This window comes from Trachemys scripta, chromosome 5, assembly GCF_013100865.1.
Source record: "Trachemys scripta elegans isolate TJP31775 chromosome 5, CAS_Tse_1.0, whole genome shotgun sequence".
NCBI lineage: Eukaryota > Metazoa > Chordata > Testudines > Emydidae > Trachemys > Trachemys scripta.
This window is the reverse complement of record NC_048302.1, coordinates 53,100,423-53,114,087: the sequence shown is the minus strand read 5'-3', so window position 1 is coordinate 53,114,087 and position 13,665 is coordinate 53,100,423. Positions and strand designations below refer to the sequence as shown.

Below are 13,665 nucleotides of genomic sequence, written 5' to 3'. Positions count from 1 at the left end.
GTTTTAGCTGAGATCCTATAGTACCAGCCTTTACAGGGTGCAAAGGTATATTTTACACAAAAATACTGAATATTTAAAGTTAAAGTGATAACTAAAGGTTATTTTATTACTCAGTAGGAAATTATATATACACAACATATATACAATAATGGGATGTTAATGAATTTAATTAGGGCAGAGGTACCAAAGATATATAACTACAATAGCTGATGGTGTTTCAGCCTTTCTGTGTCTTTACTCTTTTCCTCTTCTTCCTGATTAACAGTATATCTTGTTGAAACCTTAAAATTCCACTGATCCTGCTTTTCTGTGTCTCGTCTGTTCAGGAACTTGGTGTTATTCAATGGAAGTCACCCAGCAGGACTATGTGGACTTTTCTTCTAGGTGCTCAGATACTCCAGGCTAGAATCTCTCTGCCTCCTGTTTCTGTTGGCTTTTCTTTTAGCTAAGTGCCTGGTTTCTGATTTTTACCTGCAGAGAGCACTCTGAATGGTGGTATTTTATGTCATATATTATGACTTGTGCAGCCATTTTGCAACATCTAGCAACATCACTGCCGCATTCTACAACTTCCATTTGACACTCCAGATTTTTTTTGCCTTGTGCATTCATAATGAAATCAAACTTTGCTGTAGTTTTGATACCAGTGTAAATGGAGCGTATACCTTGAGGGATGTCGAGTTCAATTGACAGAAAGAATTTACTGCTGAGCACCAATATTTCTTGCAGGATTCTGTATGTCATAGGTTTTATGTAATGTAATTTTTCTGCCAGCTTCTAGATAGAAGTATTTTAGATGCTCAGTGGCACTCAATATTTACAAAAGCACAGAATATGTTCTGCACTAAAGAAATTACTGTAATGCTTTCTGCAGTAGCCATGGCCACCATATGTTCTTTTAGAAAAATATATTTCTACATGACTTTAATTCAAACAGCATGCAATTCAGGGAATCCATTATTTATTTATCACTCTGGCAACTAATAAGTCTTATAAGAACATAATATTCATCACACAATACATTAAAAAGTCCTACGGGATATAGATTCAGTGGAATCTTTTCCAGAGACAAAGCAAACCAAGCTGCAGAATTTTCTATTAATTATGCAGTTCAAGTATGGTTATTTATTATTTACTATTTATTAAATATGGTTTTAATTTTAATTTGGGAGTAACTGTAACTATAGATCTGCTCACATGTCATATGGTCTCAAACATCCATTTCATTGATATGTTTTGTTTATAAAATTCCATGAACAATCACAGGCATCTTGTGAAACATGTACATCTAAGCCACCACCTGTATAACGAATAGCATAATTTCATAGGAAATGCAGGCGTGACTGTATGCATATAGACCCATATTATTGTCATATCCTTAATTTTTCAGTTGCCTCTGTGTTTTTAGTTTAAGTAATCAGCTTTAACATTGTATTAGTATCAATTTTTGCATTTTATTTCCTAATATTTTTCTTGAGAGAATCACTAAGAAACTTTCACTTGAATGTTTGATCTCTTATCATACATTCATGGTGTACCTTTGTGTTTATTTCAGCTATATTGTGACCCATGCTAAGAAACTTTCAGGTGCCTTAAAAGGAGTATGCACTCAATGGATTGGGACTAAATGAGTGTTTGATAGCTGAGTGAGGTGGATTTGTTAATCAAAATTTGGGCCATAAGGGGAGGAGATCCGAAAGTGGTGCCAGTGGTGGGGAAGGCATTTCCATACATGTCGCTCGCTGGAAACTTGGTGAGTGGGTCTGGTCATCAGGGAAGAATTTAGCAGCTGGGGGTTGGTGGGATTCTCACTGAAAGAGTTTTATTTCTGAGACAACCATAGGCTTGCTACTAAAATGGGTAAATTGATTATTGGAATGGGAGCCTGGATGGGACTGGTTGTATAGCAAAATTACTTAGATTAGTGAAGACTGTAAGGAACTCCCAAAGGATCTAAAAAGCTAGGTAAATGGGTAGCATGATGGCAAATGAAATTCAATGTTGGCAAATATAAGATAATGTACGGTGGAAGAAATAACTTGAGCTCCTCATACACATTCTTGGGTTTTAAATTAGGAAAAAGAACGTGGTAGTTTTTGGACAGCTCAATGAAAACTCTGCTGAATCAAAAACAAGTAATATGCTAGGATGCATAGGGAATGGGATGGAATACAGTACTGAAATGTTAGTGTTCTATAAATCAGTGCTATGTACTTATTCTGAATACTGACTTCTATCTAGTTGCCCTATCTAAAAAAATAAAATAAAAAGTAATAGTGTGGAGCCTGATGCTGAAAACTATTTCAAGGTCTGGAACAATATTCATGTGTGGAGAAAATGAAAAGATGAGGACTGTACGGACAGGGTAAATTGAGCACTCCCGTTGGCTGTTTCTCATAGTGTCAAAAGAAGGGGGATTCAAGGAAAAAAATTAAACTGGTAAAAGTAAATATTTTTTTGTACAATGTACAATTAGCCTAGTGGCAATCATTTCAACAGGGTTATCATTGAAGTCTGAGCTCAGTAGGATTTTAAACAAGGATTAGGTATTTATATGGACAATGGCAATCATAGTAATAAAATATAGTAGGATGCATTGAGTATCAGGTTGCAGTTTAATAAAGTCCCTTTTCTGAGTAGAGGTGCATTTTAAGGACTTAATATTAAACAAAAGCATAATCTGTGGTGGCAAGAAGAGAGGTGATAAAGGAAAATCTGCTAGTACACAGGCAGGGCCTAGGTAGAGAGACTTCCCATAGCCTCTTTATAATGTGCTTAATTTCAGATAGACACAGTGGGCCAAATTTTCCAAAGGTGTCTCAAAATTGTGTGCCTGAATGTCTGGCTTCCATGTATGAATGAATCATGTAAAAATGAAGATGTGCTGAGTTATCTGAAAAATATTTTGAAGTAAAGATTGACCTTACAAACGATAGAAACTGAACCCAGAACTTTTATTTGTGAAAATATTCATGAATTTATTTTTTTTTATTTAATCAAACAGCTTGATCTATGTTAGCACTGGTAGGTAAGTTCTGTCTTCTTAGTATTCTACTAATGTGGTGGAAATCATGTATTTTATATCAGCTTAAGCCTGTTTGATCACTTACGCAATTTCACATATTTCTCTCTGCTGTTGACACTTGTGAATAAAACTCTGATTTTTTATTCTAATATTAATTATCAATAAGCTGTACTTGTAACGCTTCATCAATATTGATTACATCACTAGTTACTTGGGCTGGAGTGGAAGGGAAGATGGCAAAATTCGGGTTGGCAAAGAGCCCAGTGACCAGATTGATTAAAAAAGCAGGTGAAACAAAACCCTCTGATGATTGTTGAATTGTATATGAAAAATCTTACTAATACTCCTTATGTATATTATGGTAGAGCCCAAAAGCATTCCTCAAGATCAGAGCACTGCTAAATGTGTACATAAAGCGAGAGTTCCTGCCCCACAGAACTTACAATTTATGATTCTCAGATCTTTAAGGGCAGAATGTTTTCAGGCACAGAACAATTGTTTTGAACTGGATCCCACAAAGGTAAAATTACTCCTGAATCTGACTGACTGATCATGCCAACACTTAAGCATGTTGTAATTTTGCTCGCATGGATAGTTCTTCTGTGTCTCCTGACATAGAACATGGAGGATGGGGCAGATGTGGAGAATAGATGGGGCTCCATAAAGTTATTGACCTACTGTCCCTTCTTGGACTCAGGACCAGATTAAGGTCAGTGACTTCATGTATGTATCACCTACATCTCCACAATCTCCAAGTTGCAGGACATGGCAGCTTTAGCCATAGAGTTGCTCACTAGCCACATGATGTTCTGTGGGAAAGAGTCTTTCACTCCTCCCATTAATCCCTATAAAACACTCAAGTGCACAGCTCAGTAACCTGATTGTGTGTAGGATTTGGCCCCTAGGAAGTCAACCAAAAAAGCTGCTGCTAATTATTATGTAACTAGAATTGTTCAAACTCTATATCTTAAAGAGCTATTCATATAAACAGTACAATATTAGATATCTTGCTTGTTAAAGTATACATTCATGAATCTGTGTAATCATTGTAGATATATGGAGCATAGAATAAAAGCTGCATTTGGTCTCGGGGTTCTCATTGTGTTATAAAGGTCTGACATACTCAGCAAATTGAGACATCGGGATAGTAAAATAATTTACATATGCATTACTGTACTAGGAATAGAAGAGTAACCTCTGTTATTATTTAATGCAAGTTAAGGAATACAAATATAAGCCATGTTTTAATAAATTAAAATTCACATTAAAATCTTTCATTTCATGGCATCTTTAATAAATCTCTTGATAGTTCCACCACATGCAGAATGTGAGTGACTTAATTGCAATGTGTGTTGCTATTCTATTCAGGCACACATGGAGCAATACAATTTAGGAGGCAAAATTCAGCTTTCATGTAATTCCACTGAAGTGAATGCAGTGCCATCAAAACTGAATTTGGCACAATATTTTTAAAATGCTTGGTGAGTAAAACAAACAAAAGATTCATCTCTGTTTGTTGTAGGAATAGGGCAAATCCTGACTCTGATGTCAAAGGGTTTCACTGCTATGTGGATAGGAGAATATTTCACTTCCCCAAAATATTAGATTTAGTTATTAAAATGATGGACAAACACACATTAATGCAAAAAGTATCCTAACTTTGCTTTTTTTTCTAGGGCAAATTACAAGTGAAAATAAGTTTGTTTCATTATAATTTACTACTTGTCACAGAATAAATATTGCATCTCTTCAGGTACAGTTTCTAAAATAAAAATATACCTTAAGTACTGGGAGACATGCCAGAAGCTCGTTACTTGTCTCTAGATTTACTACATGGGAATAATGTGGAAAAAAACCTCACTGTTCTTAGATTTAAACTCAGCAACCTATAAAATTTATTCTTATATGGTATACTTGTTCATGACCTCTAGTCTTAAGAAATTCTGTCATGTTTGAAAACTAGTCCCTAGTGGAGCCTGTATCAATGTTAATAGCTAAGAGGTCAATGCAACTGCTAAACAGTTTGTATTACTGTCAGGGTGGTCATGAAAACAACACCTGCTGCATGAGCACTTGGCAGCTGGGTCAACAGGCACTGTGGGAATTTATCAATTTAGGGGGCCACTTGCATAACACTTTGACTGATGAATTGGCAAAGACTGGCTTACTGGACTAAAGCTGCTCTATTATGTATGACTTTCTTTGGGATGGCAGAGGAATTGGCTTCCTGCAGGCTTCAGAAAATAGTCAAAAGATAAACTGAACTGTTTTTTCCTTATAAAGTGATAAAAAGTGAAAGCTCCTTAATACCCAATGTTAGAAACAGTAAGAAAATGAAAACAAAACCGTTACAGTCAGTGGATTGTGCTGTGATTAAAAAAAAACCCTCAGTTTTTCCATAGTAGTTACAAAGGACTTTTTGTGGTGTACTTCTGTAAAGTGAAACTCTCTAGGCTGGTATTTACTAAGAGCTTTAATTTCTCTTTAGCGTCTCTTATGGGAATAGTAACTGCATGTGGCTAGGTAAATGAGATAAGAATTTTGCATTCTAAGACTAAACTAAATATAATTAGACATTAATTCTGACTTTCCATTCTCTTAAATGACTTAGAGGGATAGTAACTTTTTGGATAGAAGGAGATTGTATGGCCCACCTGGTTGGGTTCACCAATAAAATGGCTCATTTTGTTGACAGCTTTAATAAGTGCTTTCAGAGTATATGTCTGAACTATCAAACATGGACTTTTTGTTTGGACAATGGGTCTAATACTGTATTTCTCTTCTCATCTCTCATTAACCAAAATCTTCATGAATGCTACATTTAAATATTATTTTTACATTTTTCTGAAAATGGCAAATGCCTGACATATGTGACAGTTGTATTAAAAGATATAACACTAAAGTTCTTTGGAACAGCTAAGGAAAAGCTCTTAGCTTCAAATCACCCGAATGACATAAAGCGCCCCAGACACAAGCCTTTGTTTGCAATAAATTCATTTGTAAATATTCTTTTGATATCATAAATCCCAGAAGAGTGTCAGAAAAGAATGCTAAACTGAATGGAACATGTTTGTAGGGTTAAGCAAGTTTGGAGCTCAGTCCAACTCAAAACAACTCCTGCTTGGCCCAAAAATGCTTTGCAGACATGTTGTAGTCCAGGACTGTGAAGCCTAATCATAATGTATGGGGAAGTGTTCTTCCTTGAAAGTCCATGAAGCACCTGATTAGGTATTAGATATTGCCCTCTTTTTCAAAAATAAACAGGGACTAAGGAATTGCTATACTAGATCAGAACAGTTGTCTGTCTAGTTGAATCATGTATCAGACTGTGGCGAATACTGGATGATTCAGAGGAAGGAATGGATTTCCTTAAATGGATTTCCATACCTATGTCTGGCGAGTTTCTTTCTAACCCAAGGCAATGTTTGATTTAGGTCCTGAAGCATAAGAACTTAAGGTTTTGTCGGCACTAGCACTTTTGTCGGCAAAACTTTTGTCAGTCAGGGATGTGAAAAAAATAGTCCCCTGACCAATATAAGTTTCACCAGCAAAAGTACCGGTGTGGACAGCACTATATTGGCGGGAGACTTTGACTGATGAATTGGCAAAGACTGGCTTTCTACGCAGGAGACCTTATAGCAGCTCAGCTGCAGGGGTACAGCTCTGCCGCTGTAAGGTCCATAGTGTAGACATAGTCTAAGAGTTGTTTTCTCTCTCCCTCTCTTTGTGGGGGGAGGAGGGATGGGCAGGCAGTATCCTTAACTAGCGTAGTGATGATGATGATACCTACAAAAAAATTGACAATGATTGGGGTGAGATCACTGCCATTCTTGCTGACCAATATTGCCTCATAGTTTGTCTCCTTCTGTTGTTGTCACTTGTCTTCTACTTAGATTATAAACTCTTTGGGGCGGAGTGTTTTTTGTTCTGTGTTTGTACAGCGCCTAGCACAACGGGGTCCTGGTCCATGACTATGATAATAAAAATAATGTTATCTCTATACATGTTTGTTTGCTCTTTTGAATCCTGCTCTGTGCCTCAACAATATCTTTGGAAGTGGGTTCTATAGGTTAATTATGCATTGTGTAAAATAAACAAAAGTCCTTTTATCAGTTGTAAATGTATTGCCTTTCAGTTTATTTTAATTGACTGTCTCTTGGTTATTGTAATATGAGGGCAAAGGGCAGTGCCCAAATGACCTACCACAAACCATTCTTTATTTTATATTTCTCAATATTTCACCTTTTATTAATCTTGTATCCACATCAAATAGTGGGTTTTTTACATCCTCTCTTTATATGTGGAAGTCTTTCCATATGTCTGACCATTTTCATTGCCCTTCTATCATAGCCACTCATCACAATGGTTTCAGAGCACTTTCCACAATTTAACGTATTTTTAATTGTTAATTATTATTTTATTATTAGTAGTAGTAGTATTGTGGTAGTGCCTATGAGTCTCTGTGATGGATTAGGACCACATAGTACTAGATGTTGTACAAGCACAGAACATGTTTAAAGATGTTTTAATTCAACTGTCCATAATGATGTCTGCTTCTTCCCTTGAGTTAGTTAATTTGAAACCATCAACATGTGAACATAGTTCAAATGATTCCTTCCAATGTGTTTTATCTAGCACTTGTCATTTGCCATTGTGCTGACCAAGCACTACTTTCTTAGGTCCCTCCGGAATTTCTCCTTATTTTCTCTGTTGTTGATTAACCTAAATAACTTTGTCCTCCAGAAATGTTGCCACTTCGCTGTTGACCCCTTTTCCCAGATAATAAATAAACAATGCAGCTTTACTATGGATCTTTGGGACATCCCACCACTGACTTCTGTTCATACTGAAAATGTATGCATTTATTCCTACGCCTTATTTTTTATCTTTTCATCAAGTCATAATCCATGACAACACTTAACTTCTCATATCATGGCAACATATTTTCCTTAATACCCTCTAATTCTAATAGGTTAGCGAGGCATAGTTTTCTTTTCTAGGAAATTCTGTCTTTAATTACTGTTTTAACTAATATACCTGATGCTGAAGTTTTACTTTTCTGTAAATGCTAGGATCATTCTCCTCTTCCTGTAAGCATGAAGAAAGCACAACATTAGCTATGATACCTTCCGGTTGCTGATATTAGTGACAAGTAAATCTTTGGATTCAATTATCTCTTGACAAGTGCCATTTTAATAAGATTTTTTTAAAATTGCCTGTCTCCTTCCTTTTTGTATGGGTGCAGATATGCCTGACTCTGATATGGTATACATCCATACTGATAAGTAATATTGACTTACTGTCATTTCAAAGCAGAATAGATCACAGTGGACTAGGAACTTTTAGGATACTGTAGTACAAGTCACACAGACAGTTAATGTGCAGCATGCTAGCACTGTAGATTTACACCCAGCGTATCATATGCTAACCGTTCATCTAAACAAGCCTAATTATGATTGTGTGCCTATTTTTATATATCTTCTTTATCTAAAATCCTAATATCTTATTGGATGCCCCAGCCTCAACCCATCCTTCTTCTAGCAGAGCTGGAATTACTGACCTTTTCTTTCCTATTAGATACCTAGTGTATCTTCTGATATTGACATCTTCACCAGAAGATTCTGCCCAACTGGTGTGCAGCTCAGCATCTGTCAGTTTTCTTCTGATTAGAAGTTTAATTTTACCCGTCTTTATTTTCTTTGCCAGCAGTCTGGTTCCATTTTAATGATCTCTTCCATATTAGTCTCTCCCTTCCCTAGTGCCTACAATGTGACCATCTCCTCTGTACACATAATCTCATTTGTACAATGAGCTGCTGTAGTTCCCCCTGTCTAGCACATGGAACCAGAGGCATGCGAGAGAAAGATACCATAGAGACCTGGACTTAAGCCTTCCTAATAATCCAACTTTGACTTCTGGAACTAATCTTGTATACCTCCTTGTGTCATTTATACCAGTATATGCCACTGCCACAGGCTCCTCCTCGTCCTTCTAGAAGTTTGTCTAGATGTGTCAGGAAATCTGCACAACACTATGTGCCTAGCAGGCAACTCTCCAAATGGTTCTCATTGTCTCCGCATACCCAGCTAACAATATTTGACAATAGAATCCTCGATACTCATTGCATGTCTCTTTGCTGTGTTCCCCAGTCTGTGAGGGGTACCTACTCAGTCTTTTCTATCAGAAATAGAGAGTTGACTGTCTATTGCACTTGCAGCCTTTTCCCTTGTGACACTAATTTTGTAAGCTGAAGGATTGTGGCTTCAGGTTCTTTCTGCCTGAAGTGGCCTCTGCCCAGCAAGTTTGCTATGTTGCCATCCCAGCACAAGCTTACGTCTTCTGCACAGACACACAATCACCAAACCTCACTCAGGACTCACTAACTTCAACCAGAATAGACCACTTCAAATAGATCAGATAGAATAACTACACTCTCAGGTCCTGTTACAGTAAGTTGAATTATATGATACCTTAATTCTGAATGAACCATCTCTGATTTCACTCAGCCTGACTGCCATGTAAGACAATCATACTCTAGAAAGTGAGGTCAGAAGACTTCATAGGATATGTTGCTGGATTTTCTCCACACATCCTAATGCGAGGGTGATTTCTTCTGCTGTTGACTAAACAATCAATTGTGGAAGAATTTTAAAGAGACCACATGGCTTGAGGTTTTGAAAAGGGGCTTTGCAATGGTTGATACTGTAAATTTGTTTGTGAGGTCACAGTGGTGGGGAAAAAATTTATTTGCCAGATGGGGTGGTTATATAATGACTTCCAATTATGGTGAGCAGATTTAAAACCTCAAATCTCCTCCATATTCAAACTCTAAGCCTCTACCACTTGGGCTAAAAGAGTAACTTCATTAGTTGGTAGCAGTAGCAGGTAATTTTGTGGATCTGCTGCTAGGAATGGGGAACAGAACATATTCCCCCTGGCAGAGGAAGCTTATTCTGCATGTCTGAGTTACTCCTTTGTAGCCAACACCCAGCATTTGGCTATGTTTGTCCATGTGGAATGTTCTCACTGAGCTGATAAACAAAGCTGCTATTTGCTCCATGTTCACATGTCTCCTGATACCCACTTCTACTAAGGTGCTGACAAGAAACAGCTGATAGATAATTGCAAGATTGAGGGTAACTAGGATAGTTTGTATATCTAACATCTCTTTTACAGCACTGTATTGTGAAACGTATTATTGAGAGGCAACCATCTTGACAACTTTTTTTGTACGGTATGGTCATTTGCCTTACACTTCATCTTTGTTTTCTTTTTTAGACTTAAAACTCTTCCGACATGGATTACATTTTTGTGTGTGTGTGTCTGTAAAGCAGCTAGCACAGAGTGGGCACTATCAGAAACAAATGATAAATGATATTTGTATGGAGATCAGGGCCGGCTCCAGGGTTTTGGCCACCACAAGCAGCCAAAAAAAAAAAAAAGCGATCTGTGGCGGCAATTCGGCGGGAGGTCCTACACTCCGAGCCGGAGTGAGGGACCGTCTGCCGAATTACTGCCGAATAGCTGGACTTGCCACCCCTCTCCCGAGTGGCCACCCCAAGCACCTGCTTGACAAGCTGGTACCTGGAGCCGGCCCTGATGGAGATGAAAATGTATATCCTGAATGATGCATTAGACATTAAATTTTTCAAAGGCTTTGACTTTCTTAAATGCATACCTGATCACCAGTATGCTAGCAATGAATGAAAAACTAATGCTTAAAATGTAATGATGCTGCCATGCCAAGATGCTGGACTGAGTCCAGTTCACCTAAAAAAAATCCTACAATGATAATAGTTAAAAACAAACAACAAACCCTCCTTTGTCCAAAAACTATGTACTTTGCCACAATCCACGTAATTTCAAATGTATGCCAATGTACAAGGACAATGTTTATAGCGCTCAGGTTACTTTCTCCAGTAACCAAACACAAATCTTCCCCCCTGCCCACATATGAATTACCTAACCAGGAGCACTGCAATGGGAGGTCTGGCCTTTCAGGTATGTCATTTTGAGACCACCCTACTAGACAAGGCAACAAGAACACAAAGCCAAGGTCAATCAAGGCAGCCCCTTGTAACCGGATACTAATAATGGATTTAAGGTGAAAAATTCACTTAAACCCATACACCAACAGACTAAACAATCAAAATGAGGCTAGCAAGATTTGTGTTGGGAAAAAAATGTTTTAATTCTAGAAAGCATACATAAAACACACATAATAACCTTGACTGACAGACTGTACTCGCATTTGCTTCCTAAATAATTGCAGTATATCTGGGTGGGATAATAATCACAGACCCTTAGAATTGTACTGTCACTAGTTCTAAATGCAATTAATTTATTACTACATTCACATCATTATCATGTGCTGTACCAGCAACAACATTCAGAATTTCAACTCTTGTTAGAAGACAAATTGTTCACAGGAGCAGTAAAAAGATGATGAATATGTGGACTATCCTCATGTGAACAGGAAAATATGCTGAAGTAGATCTAAGCAGCAGGCAGATCTGAATGATTCTAATAGTTCTCTGAAGGATGGTTGGGTGAAAGTAATTAGTACAACTGGTTCAATGGTTGTTGCCCTGTTTTCTTTTGTGTTACCATTGGGTTCAATCTTGTGGCCTGTGTGCATGTTTTTGCAGGATGGAGGTGTAAGAGGCTTAAGATGACACAGGCCTAGTCTGATGAAGCTGCTGGTGCCAGGGGAAGAAAAGGCCACCTCTCTAACTAAGGTGAGTTCCCTTTAACTGCATTTCTCCTGTTACCCTTGATGATGAGGACGTTGGTGTATGGAAGGGAGGGGTTTTGTGCCAAGTTTTCAGATCCCCTATCATTCTCTTCCAAGTAGCTGCATTGTAGAGAACTTGAAATTGGGGTAAAGGGATTTGCTTCTTCATATGTTGACTGGCGTATAGGGTAGTATAGAAAGAACTTGGGCAATGTTTTTGTTCATTTGAGTCTGACAATTCTCATTTTTGATGTACAACTTTTGGTGCTAATTACACCTCGGAAAACCTTTTTGGGTGATTTTAATTTCATCCCTGTTTTTATCACAAGTCAGAATAATTTTATTGAGTCTATGGATTTTGTTTTATAAATCATTTGGGTAGGATTTGGGGGCCTGTTAGAAATAGTTGCTGGTTTTTAGGTCTTCAGACACAATTTGGAGTATTCATTTGGTGGTGGGGAAACAGAAGGTTCTTGTATGGCCTTTGCTTTTCTGGTCACAGATAAATTCTGGGGTGCACTGTTTATTGTACAAACTTACCTGGAGAAGAGGTGGATGACAGCAAGTTAATCCATGCATATTACTGCCTGGAGGCAGAGATATCTCTAGAAACCATTGGGCAGATCCTCAGCTGGCAAATCAATGAGGATCTGCCCTCATATGTGTCCTTCCTCTGTGTGGGATCTCTCATACAGGAGAAAAAAGGGAATGCTTTGGGGAGAAATGTGTATGTTCCTCATATAGTCATTGTCAGCCAGTTCCATATGTGAACTACTACACCATTTTGCACAGCACACCTGCTGGCCTTGGGCATCAGTCACTAAGACAGGAAGAATTTGTTGTCCTGCCACTAGTGAGTACTGTATAGTCTCAGCTGTAGGGCACTGATGATTCAGAATCCCAGCAGAATCTTCTATGTGGATTGGTTCAAAAGGTTCTACTGTAAATATGGGAGTCTAGGCTGACACAAATTTACCCAAATACTCTGAAAATATGAGCATCAAGGCTACAGTAGGGTAAGATCCAGAGATTGAGGAAGATGAGATATAGGCTGCCCATGGGAGTTTAAAAAATCATGTTATAGCATTTAAATGATACTTCATAGTGGTTACTTTTGGTGAGTGTTTGTGTACCAGCTGGTGGCTCCTACATCTGCTGCTAGAAGCCTCTTGAGACTTTCCCTCAGTTTTTGTTCAAGCATTACATGACCAGAGCTACGCGGAAAAGTGAAGCATAAATAATTTGTTCTGTTTCACAGAGTATTTATTTTATATTTTGCCCCAGTTGTTTTTATTAAACTGCTTAAGAACAGATTGATCTGAGTCTGTGATGTGAATAAAGCAATGCTTACCGTTTGGGGTCAACAATCTTGTAGAGTTTCCCATTGTGAGACTGTGACATGCTTTTGCTGCTTGATAAAATGTACACCTCACCTGTTAAAGAAATAGATCTAGTAAATTAGTGTTCTTTAATAATACGCTGTACCTCTGACTTATCATCTAGCTCTATTTGCAAGATGATGAAAACCTCATGAAATAAATATCTTGCATCATTGGAAAATACAATGTAATTGTACTGTTTGAAAACATGTATGAAACAATTCTTACCAATTAAAACTAGAAATGTGAAACAAACTTTGTCATGCAAATTTAAAACCACATTTTTCACTTTTAACATTTTATAGAGCTAGTTGAAGATTTCTGAATTTCAAAATTTAGACATAACTTCAAAATTGGGGGGTGGGGGGGGGAGAGGAGGGGGAATTTCATCTGCCCACTCAATAACTTTACTATTGAAATATGGAGTTATATACATGTACATTATTTTTTGTGATGTGAATATGTGCAATGTATGACAGGCTCTTTGTTACAAAGATGATTAACTGCCTGTGGGCTGTTCTGACAAA

General features: G+C 37.6%; 1 protein-coding gene across 3 annotated transcripts in view; it reads right to left on the bottom strand.

The window, feature by feature from the left end:
- Window positions 1–13,665, bottom strand: part of HHIP (hedgehog interacting protein) — a 95,788-nt gene that overhangs the window by 8,558 nt on the left and 73,565 nt on the right. For all 3 annotated transcript variants that reach the window (XM_034772735.1, XM_034772736.1, XM_034772734.1), the window contains exon 11: window positions 13,111–13,192. In XM_034772735.1, the coding sequence (XP_034628626.1) occupies window positions 13,111–13,192 (82 nt within the window). The remainder of the gene's footprint in view (window positions 1–13,110; window positions 13,193–13,665) is intronic.